The sequence below is a fragment of the Cetorhinus maximus genome, chromosome 1 (genome assembly GCF_964194155.1).
Source record: "Cetorhinus maximus chromosome 1, sCetMax3.hap1.1, whole genome shotgun sequence".
Lineage (NCBI taxonomy): Eukaryota > Metazoa > Chordata > Chondrichthyes > Lamniformes > Cetorhinidae > Cetorhinus > Cetorhinus maximus.
This window is the reverse complement of record NC_135879.1, coordinates 154,662,567-154,686,841: the sequence shown is the minus strand read 5'-3', so window position 1 is coordinate 154,686,841 and position 24,275 is coordinate 154,662,567. Positions and strand designations below refer to the sequence as shown.

At 42.0% G+C, this 24,275-nt stretch overlaps 1 protein-coding gene across 2 annotated transcripts in view; it reads right to left on the bottom strand.

Moving 5' to 3' along the window:
* The window catches only part of pcm1 (pericentriolar material 1), a 163,552-nt gene that overhangs the window by 91,164 nt on the left and 48,113 nt on the right, over window positions 1–24,275 (bottom strand). For both annotated transcript variants that reach the window (XM_078548487.1, XM_078548477.1), the window contains exons 13-17: window positions 18,170–18,354; window positions 16,199–16,419; window positions 12,500–12,645; window positions 5,587–5,716; window positions 5,074–5,208 (exon numbers count right to left, since the gene is read on the bottom strand). In XM_078548487.1, coding sequence (XP_078404613.1) covers window positions 5,074–5,208; window positions 5,587–5,716; window positions 12,500–12,645; window positions 16,199–16,419; window positions 18,170–18,354 — 817 coding nt within the window. The remainder of the gene's footprint in view (window positions 1–5,073; window positions 5,209–5,586; window positions 5,717–12,499; window positions 12,646–16,198; window positions 16,420–18,169; window positions 18,355–24,275) is intronic.

The window sequence follows — 24,275 nt, the reverse complement described above, 5'->3', positions numbered from 1 at the left end:
GTTGCCAAAAAAAGTAGCAAGCCTGAGGATTGGGAACATTTTAGAATTCTGGACAACCAAGGGACTCGCAAGGATGAGGAATTGAAAGGCAATATTAGTTTAAAAAAGTACTAAAGAAATTAATGGGACCTGATGATCTACATTGCAGAGTGTTGAAAGAGGTGGCTGTAGAGCATGCATTGGTGGTCATCTTTCAAAATTCTATAGATTCTGGTGGAAGATAGCAATTATAACACCACTATTTTGGAAAAGAAAGAGAGGGAAAACGGGGAACTACAGACTTGTTAGCCTGAGATCAGTAGTAGAGAAAATACTGGAATCCATTATAAAAGATGAGACAACTGGGCACTCTGAAAATAATGGCAGGATTGGGCAGAGTCAACATGGATGTATGAAAGAGAAATCATGTTTGACAAACCTGCTGAAGTTTTTGGAGGGTGTAAAGAGGAGAATAAATATGGGGGACCCAGTGGATGCGGTGTATTTGGATTAGTACAAAATAGGTTAGTACAAAAAATTAAAGTACCTGGGATTGCAGGTAATATGCTGGCATGGACTGAGAATTGGATAACGGACTGACAACAGACAGTAGGAATAAATCGGTCATTTTCATGCTGTGACTAGTGGGGTACAGCAAGGATCAATGCTTGGGCCCAAGCTATTCACAATCTGTGTCAATGATTTGGATTTTTAAAAAATTCATTCATGGAATGTGGGCGTCACTGCCTAAGCCAGCATTTATTGCCCATCCCAAATTGCCCTTGTTCAGAGGGCACTTAAGAGTCAACCACATTGCTGTGGGTCTGGAGTCACATGTAGGCTAGACCAGATAAGGGCAGATTTCCTTCCCTAAAGGACATTATTGAACCAGAGGGGTTTTTACAACAATTGACAATGGTTTCATGGTCATCATTAGACTTTTAATTCCAGATTTTTATTGAACTCAAATTCCACCATCTGCTGTGGTGGGATTCCAACCCGGGTCCCCAGAGCATTACCCTGGGTCTCTGGATTACTAGTCCAGCTACAATATCACTACACCATTGCCACCCCAATGGGGGTAATTTTTTTTTATTCTTTCATGGGATGTGGGCTTCATTGGCAAAGCTGGCATATGTTGCCCATCCTGAATTGCCTTTGACTGAGTGGCTTGCTCAGCCACTGCAGATGGCAGTTAAGAATCAACCACATTGCTGAGAGCCTGGAGTCACATGTAGGCCAGACCAGGTGAGGATGAGAGTGTTCCTTCCCTAAAGGGCATTAGTGAACCAGATGGGTTTATGTAATATGCCAAACGTAATATTTACAAGTTTGCTGATGACACAAAACTAGGTGGGAATGTGAGTTGTGAGGAGGATGCAAAGAGGTTTCAAGGGGGTTTATAGAAGCTAATGAGTGGGTAAAAACATGGCAGATGGAATATAGTGTGGAAAAACGTGAAGTTATCCACTTAGGTAGGGAAAACAGAAAGGCAGAGTATTTTTAAATGGTGAGAGATTGGAAAACGTTGATGACCAAAGGGACCTGGGTGTCCTTGTTCATGAGTCACTGAAAGCTAACATGCAGATGCAGCAAAAAATTAAGAAAGCAAATGGTATACTGGCTTTTATTATAAGAGGATTTGAGCAAAGGGGAAAATATGTTTCACTGCAATTGTATAGAGGCTTGGTGAATCTGCATCTGGAGTATTGTGTACAGTTTTGGTCTCCTTACCTAAGGAAGGGTATACATGCCATTGAGGGAGTGCAACAAAGGTTCACCAGGCTGACTCCTGGGATGATAAGATTGTCCTGAGGAGAGATTGAGGAGACTGGGCCTGTATTTTCTAGAGTTTAGAAGAATGAGAGGTGATCTCATTGAAGCATACAAATTTCTTAAAGGGTTCGACAGAGTAGGTACAGGAAGGATGTTTCCTCTGACTGACAGGGAACCAGGGGACAAAGTCACAGAACAAGCAGTAGGCCATTCAGGGCTGAGATGAGAAGGAATTTCTTCACTCAGAGGGTGGAATTCTCTGCCCCTGTGGAGGCTCAGCCATTGAGGACGCTCAAGACACAGAGATATGGGGATAGTGCTGAAAAATGACATTGAGGTAGAAGATCAGCCATGATCTAGTTGATTGGCGGAACAGCCTCGAGGGGCCAAATGGCCTACTTCTGCTCCTATTTACTGCTTGGTCAAAAAGATAGGTTTCAAGGAGAGTCTTAAAGGAGGAAAGGGAGGCAGAGAAATCCAGAGTTCCAGAGCTTAGGGCCTTGGTAGCTGAAAGCACAGTCACCAAAGATAAAGCAATTAAAATCAGGGGTACTGAAGAGGCCAGAATGAGATAAACATGTTATCTCAGAGGACTGAGAGGCTGGAGGGGATTAGAGAAAGGGAGGGGCAAGACCACAAAGATTAGTAGTCCAGGATGAGATTTTGAAAATCAAGGCATTGCTTAACAAGGAGCCAATGTAGGGCAGAAAACAAAGGCTAAGGGGTGGAGTCATAAGGAGTTTACACACAGATATAAATAGGTTGAGTGAGTGGGAAAAAATATGGCAAATGGAGTATAATGTAGGAAAATGCGAAGCTGTTCATTTAGCAGGAAGAATAAAAAATGCAGAGTATTACTTAAATGGACAATGACTGCAGAATTCCGAGGTGCAGAGGGATCTCGGTGTTTTTGTGCATGAGTCACAAAAAGTTAGTATGCAGGTACAGCATGTAATCAAGGAGGCTAATGGAATGCTATTCTTTACGATGAGAGGAACTGAACATAAAAATAAGGATGTTATGCTTCAGTTTGCAGGACACTGGTGAGACCACATCTCAAATATTGTGTTTTGGTCTCCTTATTTAAGGAAGGATGTAAATGCGTTGGAAGCAGTCCAGAGGAGTTTTACTAGATTGATGCCTGGAATGAGCAAGCTGTTTTATGAGGATAGGTTGGACAGGCTGGGCTTGTTTCCACTGGAGTTTAGAAGAGTGAGGGGTGACTTGATTAAGTATATAAGATGCTGAATGGTCTTGACAAGGTGGACAAGGAAAGGATGTTTTCTCTTGTGGGCGAGTACTGAACCAGGGGCACCACTTTAAAATTAGGGACTGCCCTTACAGGACAGAGATGAGAAGACATTTTTTCTATCAGAGGGTTATGCGGCTTTGGAACACTCTGCCTCAGAAGGCAGTGAAGGTGGGGGTCACTGAATATTTTTAAGGCAGAGGTAGATTGATTCCTTTGCCTAACAAGAATCTATGGCTATCGGGGATAGATAGTCACGTGGAACTCGAAACACAAACAGATCAGCCATAATCTTATTGAATAGTGGAGCAGCTCGAAGGGCTGAATGGCCTACTAAATGAAACACATTTCATGTGTTCGTCTGAACAGTACTTGCTGGGTGACCGTGTTAACCGAGAGTAGAATGTAGAAAGCCAGCCAGGGGTAATCAAGTCAAGAGATGACAAAGACATGGATGAACACTTCAGTGTCAGACGAACTGAGGTAGGGGTGGTATTACAGAGGTGGAAATAGTCAGTCAGCAATGGCACAAACATGAGGTCAGGAGCTCATCTCAGATTAAATATGCCACAAAGGTTGGCAACAGTCTAGTTCAGATTCAGAAAGCTGACAAGGAGAGGTTTGGAGTCGGTACCTGGGAAGCAGAGCTTGTAGCAGGGACTGAATACAATGGCTTTGGTCTTCCCAATGTTTAATTGGTGGAAATTTCTGCTCATCCATAATGAATGTCAAACTGGTAGTCTGATAATTTAACAAATGGAGAAATCGAGCGAGGTGATGGTGAACTAGAGCTGGGTGCCATCAGAAAACTCACACTGTTGTTTTTCGATTATGTCTCTGAGGAGCAGTATGTAAATGAGAAATAGGAGGGATCCTTGAGGGGCATCAGAGCTAACTGTGCAGGAGCAAAAGAGAAGCCACTGCAGGTGATACACTGAGTAATGATTAGATAGATAAGAATAGTACCAGGTAAGCTGGGCAATGGTGGAGAAGAGCTAGAGGAGATGATGTGGTCACCCACAGGTCAAGAATCATTTATCCCTGTCACAGTCACACTGGTTGTCATTTGCGACTTTGATGAGAGCCGTGTCAGTACTGGGCAGGGCAGAAACCCAATTAGATGGATTAAAACAAGGAGGTCCACGAAAGAGAGGCTTGGGTTTGGGAGGCAACAACAGGTTCAAGGACTTAGGAGAAAAAAAGGAAGGCTGGAGACAGGGTTTGCAAGGAAGTGGGCTCAAGTGGGCTCTTTCTTTTAAAAGGAGAGTGGAGATGATGGCAGATTTGAAAGAGAGGGACAGCATTGGAGAGGGAGAATCAGTAATAATATCAATCAAATGCGGATCACGAAGGGATCTGATGGGTACTAAAGCAGCTCAGTGGGCAAAGCATTGAGGGTGCAAGGGGTGGGTCGCATTGACATGATGAGCTCAGAGAGGCCATGAAGGGTGATAGGAGAGAAAGAGAGAGATGAGAGTCCAGGGCGAGGGCAAGGGTAACTTTAGATTAAGAAACCACAAGTTCTCCAGATATTAACAGCCTAGTATCCTATACTGCACTATGTCCCACATGGCAATTATCCATCCTTGCAAACTCTATTGGGTCCTTGCCTTAGAAGATACAAACAATTGAAAATCTTTATACTTGTTTTCCACACATTATCACTTTATTCCTCTGCAATTTTCACCAATCTATAGGTCAATCCACACTTTTATCTTCCAACACTGGTGTATTGCATATTCCAAACTCATTTTGCCATTGCTAGCACGCTTTCCGTCGTAAGAATTATTTTCCTAAATATTTTTTCCTGACTCTCTGATTACCTTCCTCTCACGCCAAATTCAAAAGTTCTTCAAAGTCAACCAGTTTTTGACCACTTCCTCTGATGTCTCACCCTTTTCCTACTCTGCTGCTGGAACGTCCTTTAAAGGTCGTAAGATATTTTATTATTACATAAAAGAAACAATTAAGTACATTTTTGTTAAACTATTCCTTTCCAAGTAAATATTATGCAAATATAGTAACTGCAAAACTAAATACAAGAATATTTTTTAACAGCTGTTCATTACCTCACTATCAGGAGGTGGAGCCGCAACTGGGTCAGGTAAAGCCTTAGCTGTTGCACCCTGACCACTGATCGCAGGGGTAGATGTAACAATGGGAACTTTTATTTTTGACAAGTTTCCTGTACTCGATGTTGACAACTGCAAGTAAACAAACCCTACATGTGATATGTAGCACCCATCAGCAAAACCTGTAGCACAACTCATCATAACTGTTAAATATCACTTTAAATAGGTAAACATCATCTATTTACATAAGCTTTTGAGAAATTTTAAATTTTACAAAGCACTAAAATTTACAAATTGTCAAGTCATTAACCACAAATAGATTTAAATAAATATTTACTTTCACATTAAGATAAATGTTTTATACTTCAACAATGCAGTAGGAAATTAACGCAAGTAATATTGGGAAGAACGTAAACATAGTTTTGAAGTGCTTTATATCTGATATAGGTAGAGATTTGTGCCTATTCCAAATCTTATTTTTTAAAAAAAAGAAATCAATCTGAGAGTCACCTGTAGGTCAGGACACGATCTCTGCAGATGCCTAATCTTCTCTTGAATTTCCATCAACCTTTTTCTTTCTTCTTGTAGCTGCTTCAACTCTTGCTGTTGCTGCTGAAGTTTAGCTTCATAAAACTTCTCTCTATTGCAGGAACACACATTTAGAAAAAAAAACCCTCAATCAATATCATCCATTATCATCACCAGAAGCAAAACTACAAGTATATGCCCCAAAACTAAGTTTAGAAAGTGCCCCAAATAAAACTGAATTATAGCACTGAACATTGCTAGATCAATAATGTGGTTCTCAATAAACAGATTGATTGTAAGCAGCAAATTGGGATATTAGCTATTTTGTTGGAGAAGCATATACTTTGAGGCAGTATTATTGTAGCTCTTAAAGCGATGAAGTGAATTAAATCTAGTCCAGTCATTAAGTTATTTTAGTTAAATATTATGGGAAAACTCAAGGACAGGAGCATAAAACATGAAAGCCAAAAGTTATGATGGATACTAGGTAGCAACATTCCCCAGAATGTTGTTTCTCAGGACTTAAGTGCACAGCTCCTTTAAATTTTTTTGTGCGGCCATTGCATGCGGTCTGCACGGGGACTTTGGAGTTGCTGCACAGCTTAGGGGGAACATTGGCTAGGTAGTTTTGCTTCTTTAAAAGCTCCTGACTTCTGAAATTGATTACAATCCTGTGCATTAAGTGTGGAGTCACTACAGTCCATCAAGAGAAGTCAAATCTTGCAAGTGGAGGACATTGTAAATTATGAAAGCTAGGTGAGCGGTATCTAGCATGACCAACTGTCTTCAGGAATTAGAAAGGAGTTTTCTAGAGTATTCCCATAATTGGTCTAAGCTTTTATTCTTTATTTTTGCATCTCTAAAGTTACATGAGCATAGTGCAGAAGTAGGCCAAATGGCCCATCAACCATGTGCTGGCTCTTTCAATCCACTGCCCTAGTCTAAATCCATGCAATTTTTCTCTAAGCATTTATCTTATTACCTTTTTAAAGCTATTATTGATTCTTTATCCATCACCCAGAGTAGCACTACTATCAATTTAGGAATTGGGAGGAAAACTTTCATTAGCTGTAGGCAGCTTCAAAGGGTTGTTAATGGATGGCTGACAGTTGCATCAAAATGTTGGCAGATCAATCTTAAGCATGTTTTGGCATGAAACAAGAGCTTGACAATGAGTTTACTTATCAAAAGCACCTGGATGGGCAAGGTTGGCACTGGAAGAGTCAATTATCATCAGATCCTAAAAAAGGCATGTATTAAATAAATACAAACACAGGAGATTGCTTGATTGGGAAGGGGGAGGGGTGATAATGCATGTTGGCTGTACCATGTCAGATGGAAAGCTTAGAGGGCTACGTATTGTTTTCTTATCTTTATTTCTGTCTCCAACAATATTGTTCTGGACAGGAGGGGGATTAATTTAAACAGCCCTGATTTCTCCTTTCACTACCCGTCCGTAAACAGAAAGATGTTTTTGGTTTCTGATTTCCCCTTTATAAGTGGTGGTGTGGTTTCCCCAACCCTTCAGTTTGGAGTAATCCAATCCTTTATTAATAACCCCACAGCAAACTCAAGATAAGGTCAGATAAGAAGGTTGGTTTATTTTGTACACACAGAATGCGAGAATGGGTTTCGCAACGTTGGTCTCTTTTTGCACTCATACAATAAAATGGGGATAATGGAAAGAAAGGGGTACAGAGCAAGACCATGATAAAAAGGGTTATGGTTTCATGTGAGTGCAGAGTCCAAAATCAAAAGCCGAGTGGCGTATTCCTTCACAGATCAGCAGGCTGAAACTGTTGCAGGTGATCTGTCTCTCCAGAAGCACAGATACAGGAGTTCCAATGTTCCAGTCATACACAGTGCAGATCAGGGCCAGCTCTTCCTGCTGCTACCTGTTAGGTGGTGAAATGGTAGACTGCCTGGGTTCAGTTCCACATGGTAATATTACAGGTTCTAGCAGCTTGGGTAGGTCACGTGACATACGTTCCACCACTTCTCCTGGGTTTTGGATAAAGGATGTATTCTTCCAGGTCTGGAATCTTGAAAGGTTTAACAGAGAAATCAGGGTCCCTTTTGTCCCTGCAGACATACTGTCTCCTTTGCCCAGTGTCCTGCCTTAGGAATGTAAATGGGGGTTTGTGCATTTCTATACAATTTGATTTTCTGCACAGGGGGCATTAGCACCTCTTTAAAGGTAACGAGGTCCCTGCTGGTTTCTAAAGGTTAGAAATTCCTCTGGTATGAGTCATGGCTGGTCAGGCATATCACGGTGAAGCCTTTGCCCATTTTTAAAATGAAATAATAATTTTATAAAGTAGTTAGGTTGATGTAGATATGTATATTTTCCTTCCTGTCTTCTGAGTGAGACAATGTTCAAACGTTATAATTGTCTTAAGAGCACAAGCAAATGTTAGGAGCAAGATTCACTTAACAACCAATAAGAGTAAGGAATGTACAGGAGGGAATTGAAAATGTTGAATGTCACTCCTTGACATTCCATGGCATTACCATCACTAAATTCCCCACTATCAACATCCTGGGGGCTTACCAAACATGGGCAAAAGAGCTGAACTCAAGGAGTGAGTTAAGAGTATTTGAGCAAGTATTTTGTATCTGTCTTCACGGTAGAAGGTAGTAAAATTATCCCAATAATAGCAGAAAATCCAAGTGCAGAAGGGTGCCTTTGGAATCAAAGCAACATTTGACAAGTGTGGGTGGCATCAAGGATCCCCAGCATAATTCAATGGAAAGCAGGGGAAAAACCCGCCATTGGTTGCAGTCAAACCTAGCACAAAGGAAGATGAATGTAGTTGTTGGAGGCCAAATCATCTCATCCCCAGGACATCCCTGCTGCAGTTCATTCATTCTAGATTACAATCAATGCATTCACTATTTCTGCAGCCACTCCTTTTAAGACTGTAGGACAAAGACCATCAGCTCCAGGAGACCTGTCAGCCTTTAGTCCCATTAGTTTTCAAAGTACATTTTCTATAGTGATTGTTATCCTCCCACTCTTCTGCCCTTTGATTTTCTACTATTATTGGGATGATTTTAGTAGCTTCTACCATGAAGACAGATACAAAATACTTGCTCAAAGTGTCTGCCATTTCCTTGTTTTCCCTTTAATTCTCCAGTCTCATCCTCTAACGGACCAATGTTTTCTTTGCTCTCGTGTTTATGTACTTACTGTTACTCTTACTATTTTTATATTTCTTGCTAGCCGATTCTCACATCCTAATTTCACCTTTTTTTAAAATCGTTCTTTGTTGGTCACAAATGTTGCCACTAATCCTCAGGCCACATTGCCGGGTAGAAGCCTGTATTGTAGCTGTACTGGAACAGCTTGGCTAGGGGTGCAGCCCATAGCCTTTGCAGTATCCAGTGCATTCAGCCATTTCTTAATAACACGTGAAGTGAATCAAATTGGCTGAAGACTGACATGTGATGCTGGGGACCTCAGGAGGAGGCAGAGATGGATTATCCGCTCAGCACTTCTGGCTGAAGACGGCTGCAAATGCTTCAGCCTTGTCTTTTGCACTGGTGTGCTGGGCTCCCCCATCATTCAGGATGGGGATATTTGTGGAGCCTCCTCCTCCATTTACAACTGGATGTGGCAGAACTGCAGAGCTGAGATCTGACTCATTGGTTGTGGGATCGCTTAGCTCTGTCTATTGCATGCTGCTTATGCTGTTAGGCATGCAAGCAGTCCGGTGTTTTAGCTTCATCAGGTTGACATTTCATTTTTAAGTATGCCTGGTGCTGCTCCTGGTATGCCCTCTTGCACTCTTTGTTGAACCAGGGTTGATCCCCAGGCTTGATGGTAATGAGGTTACAGATTGTGGTTGTATACAATTATGCTGCTGCTGATGGCCCATAGAGCCTCTTGGATGCCCAGTTTTGAGTTGCTAGATCTATTTGAAATCTCTCCCATTTAGTACAGCAGCAGTGCCACACAACATGATGGAGGATATCCTCAACGTGAAGATAGGACTACTTCTTTACAAGGATTGTGCAGTGGTCACATGCACCAATCGTGTCATGGGCAGATGCATCTGCGACAGGCAGATCGGTGAAGACGTGGTCAAGTAGGTTTATCCCTCGTTGGTTCCCTCACTACCTGCTGCGGACGCCTAGCAGCTATATCCTTTAGGACTCAGCCAGCACGGTCAGTAGTGGTGCTACCATGCCACTCTTGGTGATGGACGTTGAAGGGCACATTCTGTGCCCTTGTCACCCTCAGTGCTTCCTCCAAGTGGTATCCGACATGGAGGAGTACTGACTTGTCAGCTGAGGGAGGACGGTAGGCGGTAACCAGCAGGAGATTTGCTTGCCTGTGCTTGACCTGATACCATGTGAATTCACAGGGTTCAGTGTTGATGTGGAGGACTCCCGGGGCAACTCTTTCTCAACTGCATACCAGTAAGCCGCCACCTCTGGCGAGATGGTGGAATGGGATGGTGGTGTCTTGAATATTGTCTGTAAGGTATGATTTTGTTAGTGTGACTACGTCAGGCCATTGCTTGACTAGTTTGTGCGACAGCTCTCCAGATGTTAATAGGGGGACCTTACAGGGTCAATAGGGCTGGATATGCCTTGGCAACTTCTGGTACCTAGGCCCATGCCGGGTGGTCTGTCCAGTTTCATTCCTTTTAGACTTCCTAGTGTTTAGAGTTTGCCTCATTCACAGCAGAAATAACCAAGAGCTTGAAGAAATGGTATGTTCTTCATTGAACACGCAGAACCAGAGCCAGATCAGGCACAAGTGGGACTCTAACCATATACACATGGCTGTTGGGATCAGAAAGAATGCAATGCTGGTAATGTCCTGGTCTGCCTGAGGCCAGTTCTACTGCAATGTTTACTGCTTGTGGCCTCAAGAGCTGCCTTTTACAGCTAGCCAGTACCAACAAGGGCCTTATTTCAAAGGGCTCAAAACACTTTACAATTACTTAATTTGTTTTGTTAGTAGCTCTCCTGTGGTGCTGCTTAAGGTAAATTAAATTAGGCTCAATTTTTAATAATTGAAACAATGTAATACACAATGGATTACTCTGCTACGTAGGAGTCAGGATGTTGATAGTGGGGGATTCAGTGATGGTGATGCCACTGAACATCAAGGGACGATGGTTGGATTCTCTCTTGTTCGAGATGGTCATTGTCTGACACTTGTGCGGTGCAAATGTTACTTGCCACTTGTCAGCCCAAGCCTGGAAACTGTCCAGGTCTTGTCGCATTTGGACATAGGCTGCTTCAGTATCTGAGGATTAATTGCTGCTGGCACAAGAAGTTGACAGATTAACAGGAGTTTTTAAATTCCTCAATGCAAGATAAAGACAGGAAATACTCATGTCAGGCAGAATTTGAGGTGACAGAAACAGGATTAGCATTTCAGGCTTATGACCTTGCATCAGAACAGATAAGTGATCAACCTAAAACATCAACTATGTTTCTCTCTCCCGCCACAGACCTGCTGAGCATTTCCAGCATCCTGCTTGTATCGGATATCCAGCACCTGCAATATTTACTTTTATATTTGTAAATTTCTTGCTGCAGATCAGAATCATAGAACGATTACAGGCCAGGAGGCGGCTACCCAGTCTATCATGTCTGTGCTAGCTCTCTGCAAAAGCAATTCCACTAGTCCTAGTTTCCCGCTGCTTCCCCATAGTCTTGCAAATTTTCCCTCGAGATGCTTACCCAATTCCCTTTTGAAAGCCCTGATTGCATCTGCCTCCATCACTTACTGTTTGCACATTCTAGATCCTAACCATGTGCTAACGTTTTCCTCATGTCACTGAGATAAAAGCAAAATACTGCAGATGCTGGAAATATGAAATAAGAACAGAAAATGCTAGAAAAACTCAATAGGTCTGGCAGCACTTTACAGCTCTGAAGAAGAGCCATGCGGACTCGAAACGTTAACTCTGTTCCTCTCTCCACAGATGCTGCCAGACCTGCTGAATTTTTCCAGCGTTTCCTATTTTTATTTCCTCATGTCACCTTTGGTTCCTTCGTCAATAATTTTAAATCTGTGTTCTCTGGTTCTCAAGCCTTCCATAAATGGAATAATTTCTCTCTATCTACTATGTCAAGGCGCTCATGATTTTGAATGGTTCCACAAAATCACCTCTCTTCTCAACCTTCTCTAAAAAGTCTCCCATTTAAGATGGAGGTGAGGAATTTCTTCTCTTAAGCTGTCACTAATCTTTACAATTCACTACCCAAGAGAGCAGTGGAGGCTAGGTCATTGAATATATTCAAGCCTGAGTCAGACTTTTGATCTACCTAGGAGTCAAAGGTTATGGGGGCAAGCAGTAAAGTGAAGTTAAAGCCACCATCAGAATAGTCATGGTCTTATTGAATGGCAGAGCAGAATCAAGGGGCCAAATGGCCTACTCTGCTCCTATTTATGTTCTTGTTAGAAACTATTGCGGAATAACTTCCACTTTTATATTGTATTTGTATGAATGAAAACAGACGCAAAACCTACAGACTGGGCTGTTTTGACAGTCCATGTCATTGTTGCCACATGCAATCTGTTTTTGATAGCTCTGGCAGCGGGAGAAATGTTGCCAGGACATCAAAAAAATTTTGCTCTTCTAATAATGGCATGAGATATTCATTGTCTGTTTAAGTTACCAAACCAGGCAGATGAGCCTCAGTTTAAAGAACAGGATATTTGACAGTACAGCAGCATCTGAGTTCTATACTTAAGCATCAGACAAAATGCTGACTTCAAACTCCTAAAAATCAAACCCGCCATCTTCTAATTTCAAAGACAAGAGAGTGTTACCAAATGAGCCACTTGGCACAATAAATACAGTGACTGAGACGAGAAGATTTGCCATTACTTTTAGCCATAAGATTGATTCACTTGAATGAAAAACCTTACCTTTTTTCTTCATCCAGCGCCACTTTTTTTGAACTTCTAGATGCATCTGTTCTAGCATTGTTTGGTTGCTGTCTGTGCTGATCCTCTTCAGTTAATGAAATGTCAGGGAAGTTAGAGATATCAATACCAGTTGCATCTGGGACTTCCTGCAATTAGAATGATTGGAGGCATCACAGTCTCAAACGTGTTACTGTCAAATTTACTCCCTCTCCTTTCCACAGATAACTATAGCAAACAGTGTGTTCATTCCCAGGCTTCTGACAATGTAGCTTTTGAAATGTTGCATGTACTGGGAATGCACTAGTGTACTTATCCATGAATTTTGCCTGAAGCAGACCATACATTTGATTATATCTTTCTCTTGGTCCAGAGGCAAACACACAGAAACACTGGGCATTCGAGGTGAGGGATGTGGTGTATGTACTGTGGTGGGGGTTGGGAGGTGGAGGGGAAGAGTTATATTGTTCCTTTCTTTTTGACCACCCAGATGTGGAAACCACTCACAATATCTAAGAAGTTGCAATTCAAACTACTCAGAAATCTACCTTCATTATGTTGGGTGCTTCCTTATACCATTTATGGAGTTCTTACACACTCTTTATATAAATATATCCCACTCCCCCAAATTCAGAAAACCAAGGCAGAAATTGGCAGAACCAAGCATTAAGTACTCCCAAATATGTACAATGGTAATAATGGAATTTAACTCATTTAAAATGCATAGCTTACTAGTTCAACTCACTGGTCAGCTTCCTAATGCTCATCAAGCCCCTGTACCCTACCCCTTAAAGGTTAAACCTGTAAGGTTATCTGAAGTATGAAGAATCCAAGTTTATGGTGGCAGGTCTAACTCTCCAGATTCCATTCGTGATTCAAACTGGCTTGCCGATAATCAAAGCCCTAGATTCTTTTGAATCTCCTTGACTCTGGAAATTACTAAGCAGAGAGCAGACAGTCCCTGCACAACCAATGTTCCATTTCAGATACTACATAAGTATGACAGCACAACAATTTTAAAGGCACCACGCAGCACAACATAAAAAGGCCCCACACAGCAAAAAGAAAGGAGAAGGAACATTGATTTGAACCCTTACTAGGTAGGAGGCAGATAACCAGGAGCTCAGTACACACTGTTGCAACCATTCTTCAGATTAGGCATAACACAAGTCAGCCGGTTGGAATTACAGAACTTTAACATTAGCTACTTGCCACTCTGCAGATCAATTATGGTCAGCACAACAGCCAAACTATCATGTGTACTGTTGTAATTGGACCTACAAGAAATGTCTCCTAGTGGCAGTTAACCCAATTTTCATCAGCTAAACAGTGGCTAATGGCCTCAAGTACATTTGATATGTCAAGAGGGCACAGAGTAACTAAATATGAAATCATATCTTTTGCCAAGTTACTGTTAACATTTTTCTTAAAAAAAACCAACAGACTTGTTTGATTTAATTAAAAAGCTAGATATTAGGTCTAAAGGTGTTTGTTGTTGAGTGAATTCTTAGAGTTTGGAACTCTTACATGTGTTTGAATTGGCCGCTTGTTTATGCTAACAGTGGTGAGTTCTACATTGTACAAGTGAGAGGCAAACCAAATTGCAAGAGGTCACTGGAATGAGAATGCAGCTAAGAATACAAGAGAAACAAAAGGAAAACAAGTTCAGCTATTGGAAATCTGAAATAAAAACAGAAAATGCAAGCAACATGCAGCTGGTCTGTCAGCACTGATTGAGAAAGTTAATGTGTCACACTCAGAACCTTCATCAGAACTGTTATGACAATGACTTGCAATAACATAGATAATTGTCCCAAAGGGCTTCATCGGAGCAGAATCAGACAAAAACTGCCACCGAGCCAGGGAAGGAGATATTAAATGCGGTTACTAAAAACTAGGTCAAATATGAAGCTGTTAAAGAGGATCTTAAAAGAGGAGAGAGATAGAAAGGTTTCCGGTGGTTGAAAGGTGCGATATGAGACTGGAGAGCATTAGAATAATCAAGTTGGGAGGTAACAGAAGCATGGATGACTGTTTCAGCAGCAAATGTATTGAGGCAGAGATAGGTAATGCTTTTGAGATCTTTGTAATGGACAGAATATGGGATCAGAAACTCAAATTACAACTAAGTATGACACCAAGGTTGCAACCAGTGTAGATCAGCCTCAGTGGCTGTGAAAGGAAACAAAATCAGTGGCATAAGTTAGCAAGGTTTTTATAAATGATGCAAACTTCAGGAAAAAAATGATACACAGGGTGGTCAGAATTATCTGCCACACGCCTTTGTTAAAGAGCCTGTAAATTTAAAGTAAGTTAGATAGGTGGTTGGAAAAAAGGGAATAGCAAGGGTATAGGAAGTGAGCCAATGAGTGCAATTTGACCAAGTGGCTCATTGAATAAAAGTACTCCACAGGCTTGGTAGGTGTCATGAAACTAACATTTTTTCATTATATTATTGTGGTTTATTGTAAAGTAGGTTTGTGGGTGTGAGTGTAGATGGTTCTGTGTGATTTAATTGAATTAGAGTCAGGTAGACAACAATCTTGAAATTATTAGAAGTTAGGGGTAAAAGGCATCTGAAATGCTAATGAGTGAGCATGGATGAGGGCTTAGCATGCAGGGTGTGAAGGAAATTTGCAATTTTAGATATGTGAAGAGGTTGTTTAGGTTTCAAAGGGATGATAGGGTGTTTACAGCTCACAAGATAAGCAAGGCCAAGCAGTGTGTTTATTGATAACATGAAGGAGTTTTACATTATGGGAGAAGTAAATTTCCAAAGACATATAGAACAATGGAATTTACAGATTAAAGAGAGAGTAACATATATAAAGAGGAATGGAAGGCTATGTTGGGGAGTCATGCAAGATCTAAGAGGACCATGTAAACCAGCATTGGGTAAGCCTCCAGCCACTTTAGCGGAGGAAAGCCTTTGGAATTCCACTGTCGAGTGGGTGCTGTGGTAAACCTGCTGGGCTTGCTATTTAAATTTAAAATCTATTTTGGACTGTTGCCTTAAAGGGGGTGGGTAGTTGGGAGTCAGATTAATTAGAAATTTTGGGATTGTTATAGCATTAAGTAACTCTATTTCTTATGTATGTGCTTGAAATCACCCGCCATATCATTACATAGGTCAAACGGTCAGTTTCTGTACTTTAAGATGTTTTGGATTTAAGGCAGTGCAATAGCTGTTACAATTTGCTCAGCATCCCAAGGCAACGGAGTGGGGGGGGAATCAGCAAGCTGGGGCTGCCTATCTTGATCATTATCCTGTTAAACTTGCTAAAAAGTACACAAGTGAACAGCAGGCAAAGGCATATTCAAACACAGTTGTGATGCACATACATTCACTATCTGGTGTTTTACATGAAGATAACATGGGGAGGTTCCCAAAAAAAAAAAAAATGCTCATGCCCATGAGACTGTACTTCGCGAAGATTCACCACCTTCAGGATAAGCGTAAAGAAGAAAACTGGAGCGAAGTGTTGAAACACAAAGATTTAGTGAGATTTGTTGATTTCACAGGTCCAAGGGTCACTCTGCAAATTGCAGTATTGTTTTGTGACACAACCCGACATTCATCACAACAGGGTTTTAACCAGCTGCATATGTTTCAGTTGAACCTATAGGCAACTGTGAAAGCAACTTATCCACTTTGACATTCAACATTGTGTACACATGAACAGCAAAATCTCAAGTTCTTACTTGTACCATGGCAACGAGTTCCTGCAATTGTCTGAGTTTCTGTTTAGCAGCATTTAATCTGTTAATTTTCTGTTGAATTTCAAAATCCTGATCAGCTTCTTCTACAAAACTACTTCGCCGACTCGATAGTGTGCCCTCGCTTGCACACTCCCCCTGGGTTTCATGTTCCTGTGTTTCATCAACATTCCTACCTTCATCTTTTTCACCATTGTAGTGAGAACCTGTACAGTAAATAGAAGAAACCAAACATTCTACAGCTGCTTTGCGCCAACACTTTTTGAAAGTTATAGACATTAAAAAAAAATGATCCAACTTGCACACTTGAAAGAAAGGTAAACTTTGAACTTCAGGGGGTTCAGGCATCTTAATTTATCCTCAGTTTGAAGTCATTTGAAGGCTTTTATTTACAGCATACAACTCAGTCCCAACCATCAATTGCTCTCCTGTTTGCTGTGGGAGATAGTAAGGTTGGCGGCATACTTTCTAAACAGTCACCCTGGTATCCCAATGATGCTCCACACAGGCACAAGCTATCACACAAGCTCCCTCTGTCTCTTTAATCCATAGGAGGCAACGTTTATTCATACACAGCTTGTGTCTTCCTTTTCTGCCAATTCATCATACAAATGGAGATCAGAGAAGGAAGTCAGAGTAGCAGTAGCAGGAAAGAGATTTCTTCTTGATGATGATGTTAAGAAAGAAAATGACAAATGAAGAGGACCAGACCAACCAGAGGCCCTGCAACATGCTTCAAAGAGCCTTCTGACCTCAATCACCACCTGCAGAATTTGTTGCCTCACTCCCATTGCCTGTTCAAATACTTTTATCCAGGGAAATTAAATGGTGTTCAGGAGGATGTGGCGTCGGATAATTCAAAACATAAGGGAAATAGACAAATAGGAATGGTTAAGCCACCTTCCAAGCAGAGGCCAAGGAAAAGCTTGTCAATGGCTTTGGAGTCATGAGACTTAGAACTCATATGTAATTCCATGGAAAGAAGAATGTTCGAGGAACATCACAACCACGTTCACGCTCTTAAGTTAATTTCCAAGAATGTGCAATAACTGATAAGCGGAGCTCTCAAGCTTAAGGCTGAGCTTTGTGCCAATTTAGGAGCTTTGTCTTTCTTGGAGGAACCAATGGAATGAGTAGCTTCACTGGAATCTGCAATAGATACCCAGATAAGCAGCCCGGGACCAGTTGGTGCCTCTTACAGCTATGGGATCAAGCAGAGGGAGTGGGTCTGACTGGCTTGCTCTGCAGAGAGCTGGTATGCACTCGATGGGTCAAATGGACGCTTTCCATGCCATAAATAACTATGATCTTACTGCCAAAGTAGCTCTGCAGGCATTATGAGTCAGAATGGAGTGAAGCATGCATAGTGGCTTCCAGGCCATGGCAACAACTCTCTCTCTCAGGGTTTTTATTATCTGATAGTTGCCATTAGAGCAGCCATTCTGATTAGTAGAAAATCACCAACAAGAATCTACATGGCTGATACTGTGATCTCTTACAACTGTACAATGTATTCTAGGCTTTCCCTTCAGAGCATCACCCCAGTGGAAAATGGGAGCGAACACCAGGCTTCAAAGTTGCAGCCATCCATGATTCTGAGCCAGGCCCAAGATACAATGAGACAATGGCCACCTCAATGCCATGAGCCTTTTGCAGAACATGAGGGTCCAATCACCTCTCAATAGTGTCTCAGATGGTGCCTAGAAATATGAGAATTAAATGTATTTCAATGCACTCGGGGGAATCAATATGTAAATTAAGAGCAGGTTGGCTGCATGCACTTTAAAATCCACAATAATAAAATGCAAGGTGCAATAATATGGCATTTTATTATTGATAGATGTTGGAGTTATACAGGAAAGACTTATATGAGTGCTGACCTCTTCAAACAGGTAATGATTGGACAGTATAGAGGGTAAAAGGAATTCATCTTGTTTGCTTAACTATTGATCTTACACTCAACGTAGCTTATGTGAGGTTCATCTGATGGAAGTGGCACATTCAAAGTTTGTAGATTTGTTGGCCTATTGTTGATTTCACAGTCCGTGTTCAGCAGTCTCCCATTACGGCTACTGGTTCCATTCAGTGTCGCCATCCTGGAAGCACTACTGATATCTGTCCAATTACACCTTTGTGGATTTCTATGGGAATGACAAATAATAGCTGTTAAAATATAAATGTAAGCAACGGCTCAAATAGTAATTCTTATAACAACACCTTTAATCAGGTATTTAATCAAGCTCAAACTAAAATCTATAACTTACCCACTGAAAAATCAATGGCTTTCAAAACTGCTGCAAAATACACATATTAGATATTTCCTATTCCAAACAATAATACCAGTCACTTCTGTAAACAGGTTGCCAGGCATTAAATGAAATTGTGTAAAATTGTTCAGGCTACATAAATGAAGCATCCTTCAAGCAATGATGCTTTCTTCAAACCATTAGCACTTTTTTTATTACTAATTTCCAGCGATGAACATCAAAACATTTCTTTCAGTCAAAAGGCTTCCTTGTGCACATCTGTCTCCTTTGCCTACATTTGAGATACACAATCCAACATCTTTTTAAGAACTATTAGCAGAGTATTAGCCATGTTAGTCTCTCCACTGGTCGAACCCATCTCCTCTCAACTTGCACCATTAAATCTGCTGACAAAAGGAAGCAAGGTTGTTCCACGGTAGAAAGACCTTTACCTTGTTACAGCTTAATGCTAATTCTCTCAACTCCTCCTACCTGCCTGGAGTCAAGACTCCACTACTGAACACCTTCATTTCCCAAATCATTGCTGGCCTGACCTCTGGAGATCTTCCCACCAGACTTCAACCTCATCAACTACTTCCCCCAACTCTTGCCCTGGTGAGCTTATTTCTTCCTATCTTTATTTTTAACTGCGCCGTCCAGTCTTTATCCAGCTACATCTGCAACAACTCTCGACATGAACAGATTCTTGTTTTCTTGCCTCATTTTCAACATAGACATGCAATTCCTCAAGAACTTTACTTCTCACTATGATGACACAGGAATGAGAATAGGCCATTTTTACTTTTGAGCCTGTTGCACCATACGAGATCATCGCTAATTACAACTTTACATTTCTACCTTTGCCCGATATTCCATAATACCTTTAGCTAACAAAAATCTATCAACCTCAAATTTCAATTAACAACTGAACTGGCAAGTTCCAAACTTCTGCCATCATTTGCGTAAAGAAGTATTTCCTAATTTCAATCTTGAAAGCTCTGGCTCCAATATTTTTGACTATGCCCCCCAGTCCTAGACTCTCCAACTAGTGGAAATAGTTTCTCCCAATCTATCCTCTCTGGTCCCCTTAATGGCTTGGAAAGGAGTCATTTGATTGAAGTTTATCTTCTAAATTCCAAGCAGTACAACTCTAGTGTGTGTAACCTCTCCTCACAACTCAATCTTTGAAGTCTTGGTTGCATTCTGGCAAACCCATGCAACTCTGTCTCTAAGGTCAGTATATCCTTTCTAAGATGTAGTGCCCAGAACTGCTCAGTACTCCAGGTCTGGTCTGGCCAAAGGTTTGCATAGCTGAAGCATGATTTCTAACCCCTTTCATTCTATTCCTCGAGATTAAAACATCAGCATTCCATTGGCTTTATTGATCATTTTCTCAAGAGCAATTAGGGATGGGCCACAAATGCTGGCCTTGCCAGCGACACTCTCATCCCACGAACTGGTTTACATTGATCAGTTGAAAAATCAACGTGTTCAGTCACCTTATCCTTTATTTTAGACTCTAGCAACAGATGTTATGCTGACTGGTCTGTTATTCACCGGTTTCCCTCTGTCATCTTTCTTAAATAGCAGCGCGACATGCGACATCCAATCTAAAGGAACAGTTCCAAAATTCTTTCAGGAAAGTTATCGTTAGGGAATCTGCCATATTCATACCTACTTGTTTTAAAGCCCCAGAATGAAAACTTGGGAATTTGTCGCTCTTTAGTGCTATTAATTTTTCCATGACTGTTACCTTGCTTACATTAATTTTTTTTTTGATTCACTAAAAGTCTCCGAGATGTCTGGCATTTTGACCTCTTCCTCATGTAAATACTGAAGCAAAGTAATTATTCAGCATGAATGCCATTCCTTCATTTTAATTAACATTACTGTTTTCAGTTTTCAAGGGCCTGCATTGCTCCTAACATCCCCTTTCTCCACATGTAAGTTTGTGTCGATTTTGTTGTCTCTTGCAAGTTTGCTTTCAGACTCCAGAGAGCCCCAAAATCTTCTGCTTCTTCCACGAATACTGGCTTGGTGAATCCCCATGCATCACACCTGCCCTCTATTTGGCTGAACCTGTTCTAACACTGAACAACTTTTCCTTCAACTCAATACATACTTTTACCAAAATAAGATGTGTCACTGCAGGAACCTGCATGTGTTTTTTTTAATTCTTTCATGGGAGGTGGGCTTCGCTGGCTGGGTCAGCATTTATTGCCCATCTCTAATTGCCCTTGAGAAGGTGGCAGTGAGTTGCCTTCTTGAACCTCTGCAGGCCATGTGGTGTAAGTACACCCACAGTGCTGTTAGGAAGGGAGTTCCAGGATTTTGACCCAGTGACTGGCTATGTCAGTTTTTCTGTAGGAGATGTTGAACATTTTTGGTTCAAAGCTACTCAGGCTCCCTGTTTTAGCCGTTATATTGATGAACGTGTCAGTGCTGCTTCAGGTTCGTGTCGTGATCTACAGAATTGAATTAATTTTTCCTTGAATTTTCAACCCTCCATCATCTTTATGTGGGCAATTTCAGACTCTTGCCTATTGGACTTCTTTCTACATCTGGAGATAGACTTTCCAAAGGTGTCTATTGCATGCCCACAATTTCTTGAATACTTCTTTCCACTTTGCTTCTTGTACAAATTCCATTCCCTATTTCTGGCATATCTGCTCTGAAGACGACACCTTCCATATCAGCTTTCAAAACATTTTCCATTTTCAACAACCAAAATTCCCCACCAGAGCAAATAGAGTCCTCAACCTTGCCTTTCCCAAAATGTCAGCTCTTATTCACCCCCTCAATACTGTGACAAGGTTCACCTTGACCTCACCTCACACTCCACCAGCCTCTGCATTTGGCAGGTTATCTTGCCATTTTCCAACATTATAAAACATTTTTCTTTCCCTTTGCACTAACCTTTCAGAAGAGAATGTTCCCTCTCAGACACTGGTTCCCCAATCCATCATTTTTGGCACCTGTTCTCCTTCACCTGACACATTCGCAACAAGGTAGATGAATTGACAGCACAAATAGACATAAATGGGTACAATCTAACTGCCAATTTGGAGACTTGGCTGCATATCCCCCCTTATTGCATTGCCATCAAACCGGGGGGGTCAACCTTGGTTCAATGAAGAGTGCAAGAGGGCATGCCAGGACCAGCACAAACGCCAGGCATACCTAAAAATGAGTTGTGAGCCTGGTGAAGCTACAACATAGGTTTATTTGAATGCCAAACAGCAGAAGCAGCATGCAATAGACACAGCTAAATGATCCCACAACCAACGCATCAGATCTAAGCTCTACAGTCCTGCCACATCCATCACGAATGGTGGCAGACAAACCTGAAAGGATATTTCTGCTTGTGGGAAAGGCTAGAACTAGGGGACACAGTCTAAATATAAGGGGTCTCCCACTGAAGATAGAGATGAGAAGAAAATATTTCTGAGAGTCATGAGTCTTTGGAGCTTTCTTCCCCAGAGAGTGGTGGAGTTAGGGTCAATTAATATTTTTAAGGCAGAAATAGATTGACTTACTTGTCAAGAATCTAACGTTATTGCAGGTAGGTGGAAGATGGAGTTGAGGCCACAATCAGATTAGTTATGGTCTTATTCAATGGCAGAGCAGGCTCGAGGGGCCGAGTGGCCTACTCCTGCTCCTAATTCGTATGTTCGTATGTAAACAACTAACAGGGGGATGCTCCACAAATATCCCAAATCTCAATGATGGGGGAGATCAGCACATCAGTACAGAAGACAAGCTTGAGGCATTTGCAACATTTTTCAGCCAGAAGTGCCATTTAATGATCAATCTCAGTCTTCTCCCGAGGTGTCCAGCATTACTGATGCCAGTCTTCAGCCAATTCAATTCACTTCATGTGATATCAAGAAACAGCTGAAGGCACTGGATGCTGCAAAGGCTATGGGCCCAGACAATGTTCCAGCTTTAGTACCGAAGACTCGTGCTCCAGAACTAGCCAGACTCCAAGCCGAACTGTTCCAGCACAGCTACAACACTGATGTCTGCCTGGTAATGTGGAAAATTGCCCAGGTATGTGTGATCCACAAAAAGGGCAAATCCAACCTGGCCAATTACTGCCCCATCAACCTCAGAGTCATAGAGGTCTACAGCACAGAAAAAGGCCCTTCGGCCCATCGAGTCTGCGCCAGTCAAACACGTACCTGACTATTCTAATCCCATTTTCCAGCACTAGGCCCATAGCTTTGTATGCCATGGCATCGCAAGTGCACATCCAAATACTCCTTAAATGTTATGAAGGTATCTGCCTCGACCACCCTTTCAGGCAGTGAGCTCCAGATTCCCACCACCCTCTGGGTGAAAAAATTCTTCCTCACATCCCCTCTAAACCTCCTGCCCCTTACTTTAAGTTTATGCCCCCTGGTTATTGATCCCTCCACCAAGGGGAAAAGTTCATTCCTGTCTACCCTGTCTATGCCCCTCGTAATTTTATACACCTCAATTATGTCCCCCCTCAATCTCCTCTGCTCCAGGGAAAATAACCCCAGTCTATCTAACCTCTTCTCATAACTAAAACTCTCCAGCCCAGGCAACATCCTGGTAAATCTCCTCTGCACTCTCTCTAGTGCAATCACATCCTTCCTATAATGCAGGTTCCTGAACTGCACGCAATACATCTATTCTCGATCATTAGGAAAGTGATGGAAGTTGTCATCACCAACATAATCAAGCAGCACTTACACAGCAACAGCCTGCTCAATGACACTCAATTTGGGTTCTGCCAGGGAGGGTCAGTTCCTGATCTCATTACAGCCCTGGTCCAAACATGGACAAAAGAGCTGAATTCCAGAGGTGAGGTGAGAATGACTGCCCTTGACATCAAGGCCACCTGTGACCAAGTGTGGCATCAAGGAGCCCTAGCAAAACTGGAGTCAATTGGAATCGGGGGAAAACTCTCCTCTGGCTGGAGTCATACCTAGCACAAAGAATGATGGTTGTGGATATTGGAGGTCAATCATCTCAGTCCCAGGACATTGCTGCACTAGTTCCTCAGGGTAGTGTCCTCGGCTCAACCATCTTCAGCTGCTTCATCAATGACTTCCCTCCATCATAAGATCAGATCCGGGTATGTTCATTGATGAATGCCCTATGTTCAACGCCAATCACATCTCCTCAGATACTGAAGCTGTCTGTATGCAGCAAGATCTGTACAATATTCAGACCTGGGCTGATAAGTGGCAAGTAACGTTCGTGCCAGGCAGTGATAATCTCCAACAAGGGAGAATCTAACCATCTCCCCTTGACATTCAATGGCATTACCATCGCTGAGACCCCCATCAACAGTGACCAGAAACTGAACCAGCCATATAAATACTGTAGCTACAAGTACAGGTCAGGGGCTGGGAATTCTGCAGAAAGTAACTCACCGCCCTGACTCTTCAAAGGCTGTCCAACATCTACAAGGAACAAGTCAGGAGTGTAATGGAATACTCCCCACTTGCCTGGATGAGTGCAGCTTCAACAACACTGAAGAAGCTCGACACCATCCATGGCTCCTTCAACAACATTTTCCAAACCTGCAACCTTTACCACCTAGAAGGGCAAGGGCAGCAGGTGCATGGGAACACCATTACCTGCAAGTTCCCCTCCAAGCCACTCACCATCCTGACTTGGAACTATATCACTGTTCCTTCACTGGGTCAAAATCCTGGAACTCCCTTCCTAACAGCACTATGGGGTTCCTACAACACATGGACTGCAGCACTTCAAGAAGGCAGCTCACCACCACCTTTTCAAGGGCCATTAGGGATGTGCGAAAATGCTGGTCTAGCTAGCGA